This window comes from Fusarium keratoplasticum, chromosome 8 (genome assembly GCF_025433545.1).
Source record: "Fusarium keratoplasticum isolate Fu6.1 chromosome 8, whole genome shotgun sequence".
NCBI classification, from domain to species: domain Eukaryota; kingdom Fungi; phylum Ascomycota; class Sordariomycetes; order Hypocreales; family Nectriaceae; genus Fusarium; species Fusarium keratoplasticum.
In genome coordinates, this window is record NC_070536.1 from 2,016,922 (window position 1) to 2,031,539 (window position 14,618).

Here is a 14,618-nt window from a genome sequence, read left to right on the forward strand (position 1 = left end):
GGCGATCGATTCGTGTGTTGTTGCGTGTAGAGAGAGTTGGGGTTGCTCGAGCTTTCCCTGCGAGCTCGGGGAATTTGTCTTATCTTATCAGCAGCGGCTGTTCAACTCCAAGAAAAGCATCGTCATTGGCGCTTGACATGTGCTTGCCGGCGCCTTCTCAATGAGAACCTCGCCAAAACCCTGCACGATTGACAGGCCCCGAAGATGATGAGACCACTCAGCGCTCGACCGCTTGCGAGGCTCGGTGGAAGTCGTTGGGTACAGAGGCCTGGCTTTGGAGCTGCTAGGAGCTTCTCATCGAGTGTTCGACGGTTTCAAAGCGAGGGTGAGGTTGAGAGGAAGTGGTCTACACCTCTGGCCAAGCAGCTCTTTGAGGCCATCTCTGTAAGAATGCCGGATCTCAATTATATAAGCCAGGCTGACCTCGTAGACAACCGGCCCTGTTCCTTTGGCGAGCTACATGCGCATGTGCTTGACGGGCGATCTTGGAGGCTACTACACCGGAGCCATTGGCGAGGGACGGGATCAGTTTGGAGCAAAGGGCGACTTTGTGACATCACCAGAGATATCCCAGATCTTTGGAGAACTCATTGGTATCTGGTTTCTCGCTGAATGGATCAGCCAAGGTCGACCTAAGCAGGGCGTGCAGCTCATCGAGGTTGGGCCCGGCCGAGGTACTCTGATGGACGACATGCTTCGGGTGAGTTGGCATTCGTATCATATTGTCAAGAACAGTTGCTGACCTGCTTCTAGACGATCCAGAGGTTCCCTGCAATGTCTAACAGTATTGACGCCATCTACATGGTCGAGGCGAGCCGCGAGTTGAGGGACGCCCAGAAGCAGCTTCTCTGCGGTCCGGATGCTTCATCATCAGAGTCCAAGGCTGGCTTCCATAGCCCGAGCAAGTATAACGGGAAACAGATTGTCTGGACTGACACCATCAAATCCATTCCCATCGGTGAGTATCGCTCATCAACTTGTAAAGAACTCTTGCTAACATATTGTCCAGAACCCGACAAGACGCCCTTCATCATCGCCCACGAGTTCTTTGACGCTCTCCCCATCCACAGCTTCCAGTCAGCTCCAGCCCCTCCACCACAAAGCAAGCCTTCCGCCTCTCCTCAACCACAGCAGCCGTCACACGACACCAAGCCCACCATGGAGTGGCGCGAGATGATGGTATCGCCAACTCCCCCCGGTGCAACCCACGCCGACCTCGGCACGCCCAAGTCGGAGCAGCATGAGCCTCCCCCCGAGTTCCAGCTCATCCTATCCTCAGGAACCACGCGGCACTCGCGCTTCCTCCCCGAATCGTCGCCCCGGTACCGAAAGCTCAAGAACGTCCCGGACTCGATCATCGAGGTTTGTCCAGATGCCTCCATCTACGCCACCGACTTTGCCGCTCGCATCGGCGGCTCTCCCCAGCATCCCAAGACCAAGCCTAGCGGTGCGGCTCTCATCCTTGACTACGGCACCTCTGACACCATCCCCATCAACTCCCTCCGCGGCATCCGCCAGCACCGCCGCGTGAGCCCCTTTTCCGCCCCGGGTCTCGTCGACCTGAGCGCCGACGTCGACTTTACTGCCATTGCCGAGGTGGCCACCTTGGCGAGCGAGGGCGTTGAGGTCCACGGTCCCATCAACCAGGGAGATTTCCTTGAGTTGATGGGCATTCGTGAGCGCGCCGAGATGTTGACCAAGGCCCCTGGCGTCGACAAGGAGACTGCTGGCAAGATCGATGGAGCGTGGAAGAGACTTGTTGACAAGGGGCCTGATGGTATGGGCAAGCTCTACAAGGCTCTGGCTATTCTACCAGAGAACGATGGACGAAGACGACCTGTTGGATTTGGAGGTGATGTCAATGCTTAGACATGACGGATCAGCCAAGATATCGGCCATAAATGGTGTCTCAAGAGGCGGAAAGATGACACATGTACTATCGTGTAAACCCACCAAAATCGGTATGGATTGTATAGGTACCCAGGAAGTCGTGTAAAATTCAGGTTCTATCCTTTCACTATGTAACACGTCACGCAACCCAGCCCATACAAGATAACAATGGAGAAAAGAGAGAGAGAGCAAAAAACACAAAAACTTCCGATTCATTCACCAGTCCCAGAATTGTTGCCCATCACATAGGTACCTACTTGTATACAAAGATGCGCCAGCTGTCAGTCATGCGCAATCTTGTCCCTTGCCCCTACGGCTTCTTTTATTTGCCTTTTACAAGCTTCGCGTCCTCGTCGTCACTTCCATCATCAGAAAACTTGTCTCCGTCCTCGCCAATGGCAAAGATGGTCTCGTTTTCTAGTGACTCGCGAGGAGCTGTGCGAGTGTTTCGTTGTTGGCTGGCACTTTGTGACGAGCCAGAGAACGACAGGCCGTTGGAAGCCTGAGAGTTGTTCTGGGGCTTGCCCAACTGAGCCTCCTCATCATCTGAATCTTCTCCAGGGACACCAATGTCGCCAATCTCAAAGTTGCCGTCATCGTCCTGGGCGATCTCGTCACTCATGGCGAAACGGCGGTTGTTGGCAGTAGGGCGCCAGAGGTAAGCGATCCAGGCAACGTCCGCCAAGTACACAATGTTCAGCCAGCCATCAAGGACAAACCATCGCGTCTTCCAGTGGAAGGGGACAAAGTCAGGGTCGCTGGAAGAGGCAAAGGTGAAGCTGTTGAAGAAGAAGAATCCAAAGATGACTAGGACGCTGATGAGGATGGCCCACCAAAGTTTCCTGTACATGGCCTCCTTGGCATGCTGCTTTCGCTCACGGAGGTCCTTAAGAGTGAAGTTGAGAGAGTTGAGCGTCCACACATAGAAGGCAGTGAGTGTGCCAGCCAGGGGGAGCACAATCAGGAGGATAAAGGGGCCTGGAGGAGGTCAGCAAAAAGGTCCCGGAAAAGTCAAGGATAAGTTCTTACCTGCGGTCTCAGGAGTGATGGAGAGATTGGTGATGGAGTACACCAGTCCAAACAGGAAGTGTGCAGCAGCAAGCCATCGGACCCAAATCATGGTTCTACCAAGTGTGGGCTTCACCACGCCATAGCCCATACAGACGATGAGCAGCAGGAAGAAGGAGAACGAGTTTCGTGCCGCATTGAGAACTCCAACAACAGTGAGTAGAACCTTGGACCCAATGTTGGCGCCATTGCGGTTTTGGTAGTCTAAGTCGGGTCAGCACAAGCTAGTAAACCCCTGGATCAGGGCACAAACCATAGAAACCCCAAGTCATGAGCATCTCGAGGACCAAAAAGATCAAGATGGCCGTAATGTAGTTTTGCACAGCCACTAGGATATGTCAGCGTAAGGGTCAGCGCAATGGTCAAAAGACGCGCTTACAGATGTCATGACGGTGCTGATAGTACAAGAAACCCCAGAAGACGGCGATCAGAGCATAAAGGATAGTCATTCCGCCATAGAAGGGCAACTTGGGGATTTGAGTGGCCTGAAGCTCGCCGTAGGCGTTGCGGTACTCGACAACGGCATCGTATTTCTCGGTGTTGTACTTGCCCGTCAAGACACAGTAGTAACCGGTCTTCTTGATGGCATAGTTGATCGGGGTGGCCTTGTTGAGGTGGACAGCCTTGGTGAGGATCAAGGTCGATGACCTCTTGTCGGCGTCGGGGGCCAGGATAAACTTGCCCTTGTCGGTCTCGTTACAGAAGTTTTGCTTGATCAGATCGTCCCTGCAGACTCCAAATCGCTAAATGGATACGTCAGATGGGAGCCGAGACTGGGGGGTATTTGCGCGAATGCTCACGTTGGCGGGGTTATCGGGATCCTGTACTCCAACGAGGCCCCTGTCCTTCCACTCGAATATCACCAAGCTGGCGATCGGATCTTTGTCGTTAGACTGGCTGGTGTTGAGGAACTTGGTGAGGATGAAGGGATCGACGGGTCCACCCCATGAGCTTCGGCTATACATGCCTGGTCTATGTTAGATCGAATTGCGCGATGTGCTTGATTTATATGGCTTACCGGTGCAGAACTCCTGGTAACCATCTTTCTCGCTCTAAGGACCATTAGCAACTTGCGCCCGAGGATCCGATCGATAGCACCGTACCAGTCCAACCTCGTAGGCTTGAGCAGTCCAAAGGGACATGCCCAGCACGAGCAGTCCCGTGAGGAACCTCATGTTCGATATATCGTCGTCGTTGCTGCGGCGGAAGCTTCGGGACAAGTAGTGGGGAGATAGGAGAGTGTGGTGTTGGATGATGGTCGAGGCGAGGACAGGACAGAGAGGAGAGCTAGGGAGCTTCGAGACGGACGTTTAAGTGGTGGCGTCGCAGCTTCTACAATTTATGGAGCATGTCGAGCCGGCCAAAAGGGATCCTTCTGCGCGACGGGGGAGGTCCTAAAGACAAAAGAATTCGATGAATATCTCGAAAGGAAAAAGGTATCGATTCTCGATTCGTATGTAGAAGACGCAGGTATTAGAGAAAGAGGGAGCCTCGCGGTTTGAAGGGAGCAAGATACCCTGGTATCCACGTATACGTAATTGGCCGCCCGTGATGCCAGGTCAGCAGCGGCGGCAGGAGAAACCGTGGGCTCCTGCCTTGTCATTGGCTGGCCGATGGCGCCAGTCGTCCCGATAACGATAAGCCCCAGGTACCATGGTTAGCATGGCGCATCATTCGCGATGCGAAATTCATCTTTACAGCTTCATCGACGGCAGATCATCCTCTTGACTTGGTAGTTTTGGATTAACGCAACGATGGGTAAAGGAACAGACAAGCTTTATGTGAGCGCTTCCATCATCTCATTGCGATAGTTACATTCGCTAACTCCAATTGCACTCCAGATCACCCATTCAGAATGGTCTTCTTCTGACGCCTTCTCCGCCAGCGTCGGCGCTGGAGCTTCCTCTCGCAACCAACACAGCAACGCCTCCTTCCGTCGCCTCCCCTTCAACTTTTGCGCCGCCAGTCTTCAACCCTTCAAGAACCCCGTATGCACACCCGACGGCACCATCTTCGATGTTGAGGTCATCAGTGCTTGGCTCGACAAGCACCCTAACCAGAACCCCGTCAACGGCGAGCCCCTACAGAAGAAGGACCTGATCCGTCTCAACTTTGCTCGAAACTCAGAGTCAGACTCTCTTGGAGCTGGTCTCAGCGATGGAAAGGGCGACCTGATCGACCCCGTCACATACAAAGTCTTTACCGACAACACACACATCGTCGCGATCCGCCATGGCACCTCCGCCAACGTCTTTGCTTGGGATACGGTCGAGCGCATGAATATCAAGGCCAAGATGTGGGTTGACCTTGTGAGCGACGAGGAGTTTACACGCGCCGACATTATTACCCTCCAAGACCCTCAGAACGCGGCCAGTCGCAACTTGGATCAGTTCAAGTACCTGAAGGACGGCCACGAGGCGCAACTCACCAAGGATCAAGAGGAGGAGCGAAAGGCCGGAAACATCAACTCCAACGCACTGGGAAGCATGGGCGACAAGGTCTTGCGCGCAAAGGCGGCGGTGGACAAGGCGCGCAAGGCCCGAGAGCAAGGTGGCGACGTCAACCGCAGCTCAACAGCTCTGTCTAAGCCCGCTGTTGGTACCACCACCGTGGTCAGGCAGAATATGATCAAGGACAAGAAGTTGGCAGCCAACTCGGCTGCTTACACCACAGGAAAGGCCGCCGCCAGCTTCACGAGCACAGGGCTAACGCCTGAAACGAGTGGCGAGAGGGCTCTCCTCACGGATGAAGAGTACATGCTCAAGCCGAAGCGCGTCAAGACGACAGGTTATGCCAGAATAGAAACCAACCTGGGTGACCTCACCATTGAGCTGTACCCAGAGTTTGCGCCCAAGGCTGTGTGGAACTTTATCAGGTTGTCGCAGACGGGCTTTTACAAGGGCGTGGCCTTTCATCGAAACATTCCCAACTTTATGATTCAGGGCGGCGATCCGTCAGGGACAGGTCGAGGAGGGCAAAGTATCTGGAACAAGTACTTTGACGATGAGTTTGAGGGTCCCCATACTCACAACGCTCGAGGAACAAGTGAGTATACCCATTAGCTTGTCTCTTGCATGAAGCTAACGCAGCCTCTAGTCTCAATGGCTAACAAGGGCAAAAACACAAACTCGAGCCAGTTTTTCATCACATACAAGCCGACACCTCATCTAGACCGCAAACACACCGTCTTTGGCCGCGTGGTCGCCAATCTCGATGTCCTCTCCAAGATGGAGGATGTTCCTACCGATGGTTCTAATCGACCACTCAACAAGATCGTCATCAAGGACATTGTCGTCTTTCACGACCCATTCGCCGAGTTTCAAACGCAAAAGAAGGAGCAGGAACGCCAGACCAAGGAACAGGAGGAGATCCGCCTAAGGGGTGGCACTGACGATGATAAGACGACCTGGACCGGCAAGCGGATACGGAACGATGGAACTATCGAGTCTGCCGGCGCCAAAGAGAGTGTTGGAAAGTATCTCCAGGCCGCGGTACAGCAAAACACATCAACAGCAAACGAGGCAGACCTGGACGATTTTGATACATGGGAGGAGCCTGCACGCAAAAAGATGAAGGGGAGAGGCTTCGGAAACTTTGACAACTGGTAAACAGGGACACCGACACTCGTTCTTTCAAGGATTTGCATCATATTGTCTTTAAAAACTCTAGTATGTCTGTCCAAAGTCTTCTCATCTTTTAGAGATTGTTGCTAAAGGGACAAGGCAACGGCGTACAGTGTGAATACCCAACGTCTGGTCGCATATGTCCGCGTGACAACAATGCGAAACTATAGAACATAATAGGAAGGGTCGTTGATTATATGTGTGCCGAGCTGATGGGCTGTGCGATGGATGGCAAGTCAAACCATGGCAGGTAGAGCTCCGATTTCGACAACTGGAAGCTCATCCAACAGCGCCGTGCTGAGCGTAGGTGGCGCAATCTTCTCCTGTAACAGTCCTGCGACGACTCGTGCCTGTTCAAGGCCGGTCTCCTTGTGGATGACTTGCAGCCTATCGATGGTGTACTGTCTCGTCTCAGGGGTACAGGCCGACGACATGCCAACGACGTACAGGGGCCAGACAATAGTGTGGTTGGCCCCTGCGAGGCTCATGAAACGCTCTGCATTATCGCTCTGAGTTTTGGACCGCGTCGGATCGAAAAGTGGTAGACACCCAGTAGTGCCGGTCGTCGGCTCTGATCTGGACCTGGCTCGCGCTTCATGGGTAAGGGGGGCAAGTAGACCACGGCAAATCTGCTTTTTCGCAGGAACTGCCACCGCATACCCTTCTCCCCCAAGATTCTGCACATCCCGAATGCTAACAACGCCGAGATGTTGAGGAACGCTGGCTACAATCGCCTTTCCAAGCATGTCCAGCAGTGTGATCGATTTGGCAAGCGATCTGCGATGGCAATCTGAGAGAGCGTGTAAATCATCTTCTCCGATGGCTAAGCAGAGCTGCTCGATCATGGTTTCGGCCAGAAGTATCCGTATACCCCGGGCAACGTTCCATGTGGTAGATTCAATAAGTCCCTGATAGACATGGCATGTCTCTCCGAGGACTCGGGCATCCGGTTGCGTCAGCTGGACATGATGGTACTTCCACGGTTCTGGTAGATCAGAGAAAATGGAAGCGAGCCCCTCATCGGCGCTAGATACTGCGTCCACAATCTCGTCTAGAGTTGCGAGCTTGCCCGTCTTGATGCCGTACCGAACCTGCAGTGCCCTGTAGATGGGTTCTGCGACCAGCCACGCCGGACCCCCGGACTGATATGCAGGGGGGATCTCTCGCCGGAGGTCTATCAAAGTCTGCGGCATTGGAAGACCACTCTGAATGCAACTGATGAGGACAGTATGGCAGAGCATGAGGAACATACGAACACCTGCTTTGGTTTGAAACTGCCCAGGGCCTCTCATGCGTGCCAGGGCTGCAGCACCACTTACATGATCCTGCCATGCTCGCATCGTGTGCGGGCTATATCCAGAGATGAACTCATAGGTGCCGAGGATCAAGACAGCCAGCATAGTAGTGTCTTTTACCGCCTCAACCGGGTCGCGAAGGGCGTCGTGAGTTAGCTTGAGGGCAATGGCATAGCTCTGCTGAGCTCGGGTCCTTGTCTCGGAACAACCAGTGACTTGAGATAGCCCTACGAGACCAACAGCTGTCATGCTGACAGTCACTGGATCGACTTGAGCTTGGTTCGAGTCTGGGGGCTTCCATACGTCGTACATGAAGGCATAATTCTGAGACCATCCATAATCCGCCGTCACGTAGCGAGAAAAGAAGAAGGCAGTTCCCTGTTCCTGAAGCTCACAGGACAAAGCGTCACCCAAGAGGGCTTGATCCGAAGAAAGGCCATTGCCATCATCTAGACTCTCAGTTGAAGACTCGGAGGCTGATGGACTAGGATTGTTTGTCAGGGCTGAGAGGACCGGAGCCCGACACCTAGCGGTAGATTTCCGGGATCGCTTTGCCGGAGCTTTAGAAGCGGACACAGGGCCGGACAGGGAACCTGATTCGGACACGAAAACTGGGGATGACTTGGACAAGGATTTGGTGGAGGAGGACATGGGCCCTGTGGAGGACAGGGGTATCGGAGATGTCGACGTTTGACTTTGGGCGGTGGGCTGTGTCTTTTTCCCAGCAACGGGTCGAGAACGTGTCTTGGCGGCCTTGTTGATAACATGAGAGCTCTCATCTCGGAACATGAGGTCGACGAGGTTGCGGTAGCCCGGGCAGGCCTGATTTCGCTTCTCACATTGCCCACAGGAGGGTTCTTTCTGGTCACACTTGATAGAGAGAATTCTCATGTTAGCACGGACGTGGGCCAGCGGGCTGTGAGAGAAATGTAACTCTGGAGGTAGGGAATCAACTGGGCAACGGTGGTGGGCTAACTCACGCGGATCTTGCGGAGGCGGCAGTTTGAACAGCCCCCTGAGGGCTTCCCGCAGTAAACCATGGCGACAGACAAACGAGGCGTCGCCTCGCGGGGCAGCTGAGATCGGATGGGCGAGAAAGTAAGACTGGCTAGTATTTGCGAGGCCAAGTCTCGGGGGATAGAAAAAGACGGAGGGAAGAGACTCTGTCAAGTCTGTAGCATGATGGACGTTGATTGGTGGTGGTTGGTTGTCTAGACCTCTCTACCTGCTGTAGATTTTCCTTGGCTCAGGTCTGCAAGCCTGAAAGCGGTAACAGTGAGGACCAACGAGTTCCTAGTTGGGGAAAAAAGATGAGAAAAGCAGGCTATCAGCCAGGGTGTTCGGCGTCGTGGATGCGGGAAAGGAAGTTCTAGAAGGTGGTGTAGACCACGGAGTTTCATAAGAGAACGTTATAGAACATATCCGGACTTAATTTGTCAATCGCCAAAAGACCTCAACGAGAGTGAAGAAAACGAATGGCGAGAGTTGGCGTTCATGAGTCGACGGTTGTAAAGATGGGAAGTGATGAATAAGATTAAATAAGTACTTGCACGGAGAACCAGCCCTGTAAGGACAAAACAAAAATCCCCAGGGCCACCTGTCTGTCCCAAGACGATCAGATGTGCCATGGATGTGGTGCAACTTTGTTGGTTGTGCAGCAAGGCGCAAGCATGGCTGTGCGGACGACTTCACTCATGGCCATGCATTAGGAAGCTAGCAGCAGCAGCCCAATCCACGGTCCTTGATCAACAGCAGGGGTCCACCTCGATAGGAAGCAGAAACCTAGCGCCGTTGAAAAAGGTCCATGAGCTGAATCAGCGGTAGGTTCCGCAGCACCCGTTGTACCCGCCCTAGTCGGCCGACGAGAAACAAAACAGCCGAAGGACGCAGCCCTACGCTACGTTAGAGATACATTAGTCAGTTAGTTAGATTGAGAAGGATGGTGGGATACACACTCTCCCATCTGAGCAAGCTCCTCGTCGGAGGAGGAGGAGCGGAACCCTTGCTGCGGGACTGACGGGTCCTGCCTGGCCTGGCCTTCTCCAATGGATAGCTGTCAAGACGCGGAGGAATCGCCATATACCGAAGGCGCCCCGGCAGTCGTTGGACGAGATGGGCCCATAACCCCAAGTTTGACTCAAGGGTTGTGATCTACGCAGCCTCTCTTTTTGTTGGTTGTGATGGGGGAGGAGAGCCTTGAAGGAAGAGGAAGAGGCGGTGCTTCATTGCGTGGAAGGATGGGAAGGCGTCTCCCCCGTCTTTGGACCTGCCTAGTTTAATGCAGCTCAACGGTTGCCATGTGCCGAAACAGCCCAACAGAAATGGCTTCAGACCCGAGGCTACGGGAAATACGGAATACGGATATAAGCCTAGTCGAAACGTTGCTAGTAATGGGCGGTGCACGTTTCAAACATCATGTAAATCATTGTGGCTGTATCTGGGTCTATAACGTTATCCAACAACACCCATTTCCTATCTCTCTGCCTGTCTTCACCTCCATTCTCTCCGTCTCCCACTATTTCCTCTCTCTATCCCTTTCACTTTGGCCCTCCAACAGTGATTGTCAACACCTTGGGCCTCTCGTCATTCAAGAATCCAGACTGATCAACTCCATCGGTCGCACCAACGTCGTCATAAGGAAACGCATATCCCCTCCCCTCGATCGTCACCTCATGACAAACTCGAGAGTAGTGGTTCGACCTTACACTCTCATCTGCGTAGTAAGCCTCCACCCGCTCCCCCTCCGGCTGCCGGCCGTTGCGGGCCAGCGTCCCCCGGTTGAGCGCCGCCGCGAGCCGGGCCCCGACGTTGAGCTGCGCCGCCGACACTCCCTCCCCGGCGGCAAACGGTCCCGTGCTGCACGATAGAATATCCCGCGTTGACGGCTTGGAGAAGGAAAAGGTCAACTTGTCCTTGCCCACATTGCTAAACACCAGCTTGCCGTCACGCACACGACCCTTGACGTCTCCCCAGTCGAACTGTGTGTTGATCACTAGATCTTCCTTTTCGTACCGAGCCCATGCTGCGTCCACCGAGGGAGCAAAATAGCCCTCCAGCAGACCCGGGTGAAGCTCCCTTCCTGCGTTGGGGCTCAAGGCTCGTATGTTCTTCCCAGCCTTTGACTTGACGATGAGCTTCTCCCAGCCCGCGCCGTCCTTTGCGGCCTGACGCTGCAGGCCGGCGCACACATCTTCAAGGCCCTTCTTAGGCATGCCTGGGATTTGTGTGACCTTTCCGGCCTCGTTCTCGAGCTTCAGCGCGATCGGGAGGCTCACAAAATCGACATATGACACATTGACGAACAACTGGAAATCATTGAAGGTAAACTCGCAGAAACCCCAGTCGGCATCAAAGTTGGGATCGGTCGGGTTCATCACCGACGGCTCCACTATAGCCGGCCCCGGGTTGAGCAGGAATGTAAGCGGTTTGCCTTTGCAGAACCAGATCCGGGCCCCATACATGCGCGGGATCCGGATCTTGCGCCGCGACCCGGGTCCGCCGATCGGGATCCCATGGTCCGCTCCGACGGGCTGCAGGATCTCGGAGGGTGACGCAGGCTGGTGCAACGTCTGACCGTCGGCGAGGAGCACAGCGACGCCTTTGTCATTTCGGCCCATGATGTGTGCAAAGAGTGCTGGTGAGTCGGTTTGGTTCTCAAGAACAATGTCTAAAAATTCCGGAGAGGGCATGGTAGGCGAACTGCTATCCAACTTCTATGAGCTGGTGGCAAGTATCTGGGAATGTGATGAACCCGCTGCCAACGAATCGTCCCCTCACCACCTTTATACCCATTCCATCCATGGACCTGGAAACCCCTCCTTTCTCGGCCCTGTCCAGCTGTCTGCCCTGGTCTAGGCCCAGTTTTGTTCAGCTCCTGCGGCCTGTTTCAACTACGTCAGCTGTCACTGGTTCCAAGTTTTCCCTGACATTAGATCCATATAGCTCAGCCAGCCTCAGCACCTCAATTCCAAGACAAGCTGAATGTGTGGCGTCGAACATAAGCAGGCTCGGCTAATATTCTTGTCTCCGAGGTTTGGGTTTGGGTTTGACATGCTTCTCTCAATTGCAAACTACTCTCTACAACTTGCTTCAAAGCCACCTATCCTCTTCAACCCAATTCTTGAACAACCATCGCCGCTTTCTCATAGCAGATGCCAGCCGGCTTTCAGAGAGAAAAGAGTGCAGATGCTTACAGAAGCCAGCACAATATCTCTTTCAATCGTAGCTCCTCGAATTCCGTGGCTTGTAGCATTGTTTTCATCTTGCCTATCCTTCTTATCTGAGGTCTCGTCGTCAATAAAGAAGCGCCCACCAGACGAAGCATTCCGCTCCGTCACGTCAGGAACTGCGCATACTGTCGAGCCTTTTGTTTTTAATCCCAAACATTTTTGTCTCGAACCCTCCTGGTGTTCGGGTTCTGATGAGTTAAAGTAGGCCTTGACATAGCTGACGGTGGCTGTTGCGTCCTCGGTTGGCGGTCCCCCTGACCACCATTGATTGCCATTGCTCCAATGCTGAAGAATGAGATGACCACCAGCCGATGGCATATTTCCCCCCTCCATTCGAGCGAGAAGTTTGCTGTCGGCGTAGAACAGAACCCGGTTTGATGTGTAGTCAAATCGGTACTCGTGAAAGGCATCCGTTGGGTCGAAATCCAAGTTGACTCTCTTGTAAGTTCCAGTTTTACTAGCATCATACCCAGCCTCTAACGACTGCTTCGACTGCACTACTAGGTTGACGGGATAGATGCCCTTGTCATGGTCAAACTCCCTTGAAAGGAACTCGATGTCAATCTCTTGGGTGTCGTTGAAATACTAGTTCCCGTCAGCTGCAAATGCCCATCCCTAGGATCGGGTCAAATCTACCCAGAAGAACGCAGCACATGTTCCGTTGGTCGGCGTCAACTTCATACCGGCCCGGAATGAGCCCCAGTGAAGGTCCTGTCTCTCGGTGTCCAGTTCACTCCCCGAGATGGCGCCATGGTCATCGATGACACTACCCACAAGGAGGTGGAGGCCAGCTTCTTCGTCCTGTCGACCTTTCATTTCTGTTATGTGAGTTCGAATATTCTCGGGCTTGAAAGCCTTGCCGTAATCGCCTCGGCCATCCTCGGCAGAGACAGTAAACTGTTGCCGCACCCAATCGTTGTTCTGCGAGATGGTAGGGAGGCGAGTGAAGTCGGTCTCCAGGTAGTCTGTGAAGAAGATGGGTTGCTGGTTGTCGAGATCTACAATTGAATATCCACACTCGCAGATGCCAGAAACGAGTTGACTCGCTGCAACAAGAAGGATCGCTGGATACCACATGGTGAGTGGGCACAGGAATGACAAACAAAGATCAAGCAGGTCTAGTCAATCCGAAGGCAGAGGCTAGCGCTGGCCTTCTGTCAAAATTGAATCCCTCTCAGAGTTAGAAGCTGAAGACAAAGAGGGTTCCAGTCATGGACTTGAAGAGAGGAGCAAGGCATAAATCCCTGCCAAGGAGGGCAACTTCCTGTGAGGTTGAGCGACTTGAGGCAAGCCTACTAACTTACTTCTAGGCCTGGGTAGTACCTGCCTACACCAGAGCCTTCAAGGTTGGGAAGGGCATATAAATTAGGGCCTTGAGTAAAGGCAGGCAAGAGCACCCTACCTTAGTTACGTTAGCTATTGTTGAAGGGCGGAGGTCTAGCAAACTGCGTTACATAGAGGAGCTCTGTTCTCTCCAGTACTGCCGGAGCTTCACGAGATCGGCAAGTCCCTGTATTATGCCATCTTCAGGTTGTCTGTTACTGCCCGCACGGCTACAACCTCCCTTTGGCACGCCTCGTCCTCATTGAACATAGCATTCATACATCACAAGACAAATATCGAAGCGGGTCATGGTTGACAGGTGCTGATTATTCAAGCAAACACTAATCATCTATGCCTACACGAGCGAATGGGCCAGCCTCCTCTCGACGGTGCGGTGCTGGGCGACCGGTCCCTGTCCATGGATACTCAGCTGTGTCCCAGTCCATGCCGCTCTCGCTGCACATGGTCGCAAAACAAAAGCAATCTGTATATCGAACAAGGTATCTGAAAGACAAGGCAAGAAAAAGAAAAGGAAAAAAGATGAAAAGGTTAAAGGTTAACAGTGAAGAAGAGAAGAGAAGAATGAATATCATAGCCAGATCAAAACAAGACCAGAGCAGAACCAAGCCAAGCCTTCAGGTCGCGAGCCGAAAAAGAAAGACCAGCAGACATTAAAAACAATAAAGGTGCCTTAGCATATAGAACAGAGGAAGTAGAAGGCGACACCAGCCATTCTTGGACCAGCCAATCATCCTGCCATCGCAGTTCATTAGCATGCGCTGTCACTGCGCAAATGATCCAGTTCCCTCTGTCCGGGGCGCAAGCCCAATGTCAAAACCGTTTCCCGATCCCCGTCCTTGACCCCCGCCCGATTAATGCCGTTTGACCCTTTGAAATCATGCTGAGGAAAAAGAGAGACGAAGAAAGGGCACCCAATGTGCCCACCAACAGACCTGCAATAGATTTTGGACATTGCGATTACCCGCCCTGTCTCGGGTATCGCCAAGGAGATAATGAAATAACCGTAGGAAATAGATGTGCAAGGAGAGATGACGAGTCCAACCCCCTCCTGAGCCCTTCGCGCCGGAAACGAGGAAGTCAGAGAGAACGATGAAAACCAAACCGGACCAGACCAGACCAGACCAAAAGAATAACAGAGAGGTATATGCGTAGGAGACAAGGAAAAGCCC

General features: G+C 53.3%; 5 protein-coding genes across 5 annotated transcripts; 2 read left to right on the forward strand and 3 right to left on the reverse strand.

Annotated features, from left to right (window-relative positions):
• Positions 1-204: 204 nt before the first annotated feature.
• On the forward strand, positions 205-1,869 carry NCS57_01044900 (Protein arginine methyltransferase NDUFAF7; the record flags this gene model as incomplete). Its single annotated transcript, XM_053060194.1, has 4 exons — positions 205-384; positions 431-700; positions 754-958; positions 1,010-1,869. 4 exons carry the CDS (start codon positions 205-207, stop codon positions 1,867-1,869), a joined length of 1,515 nt encoding a protein of 504 aa, XP_052910588.1.
• A 343-nt stretch (positions 1,870-2,212) lies between these two features.
• Positions 2,213-4,133, reverse strand: NCS57_01045000 (uncharacterized protein; the record flags this gene model as incomplete). Its single annotated transcript, XM_053060195.1, has 7 exons — positions 2,213-2,868; positions 2,920-3,162; positions 3,212-3,286; positions 3,338-3,701; positions 3,759-3,925; positions 3,977-4,010; positions 4,062-4,133. 7 exons carry the CDS (start codon positions 4,131-4,133, stop codon positions 2,213-2,215), a joined length of 1,611 nt encoding a protein of 536 aa, XP_052910589.1.
• A 579-nt stretch (positions 4,134-4,712) lies between these two features.
• NCS57_01045100 (Peptidyl-prolyl cis-trans isomerase-like 2) lies at positions 4,713-6,566 on the forward strand (the record flags this gene model as incomplete). Its single annotated transcript, XM_053060196.1, has 3 exons — positions 4,713-4,739; positions 4,800-6,003; positions 6,055-6,566. The coding sequence occupies 3 exons, from the start codon at positions 4,713-4,715 to the stop codon at positions 6,564-6,566; spliced, it is 1,743 nt and encodes a 580-aa protein (XP_052910590.1).
• A 251-nt stretch (positions 6,567-6,817) lies between these two features.
• On the reverse strand, positions 6,818-8,767 carry NCS57_01045200 (Zn(2)-C6 fungal-type domain-containing protein; the record flags this gene model as incomplete). The annotated part of the gene is made up of 1 exon (XM_053060197.1): positions 6,818-8,767. The coding sequence occupies one exon, from the start codon at positions 8,765-8,767 to the stop codon at positions 6,818-6,820; it is 1,950 nt and encodes a 649-aa protein (XP_052910591.1).
• Positions 8,768-10,413: 1,646 nt separating this feature from the next.
• On the reverse strand, positions 10,414-13,182 carry NCS57_01045300 (GH16 domain-containing protein; the record flags this gene model as incomplete). The annotated part of the gene is made up of 4 exons (XM_053060198.1): positions 10,414-11,589; positions 12,070-12,221; positions 12,276-12,690; positions 12,742-13,182. The coding sequence occupies 4 exons, from the start codon at positions 13,180-13,182 to the stop codon at positions 10,414-10,416; spliced, it is 2,184 nt and encodes a 727-aa protein (XP_052910592.1).
• Positions 13,183-14,618: the final 1,436 nt, after the last annotated feature.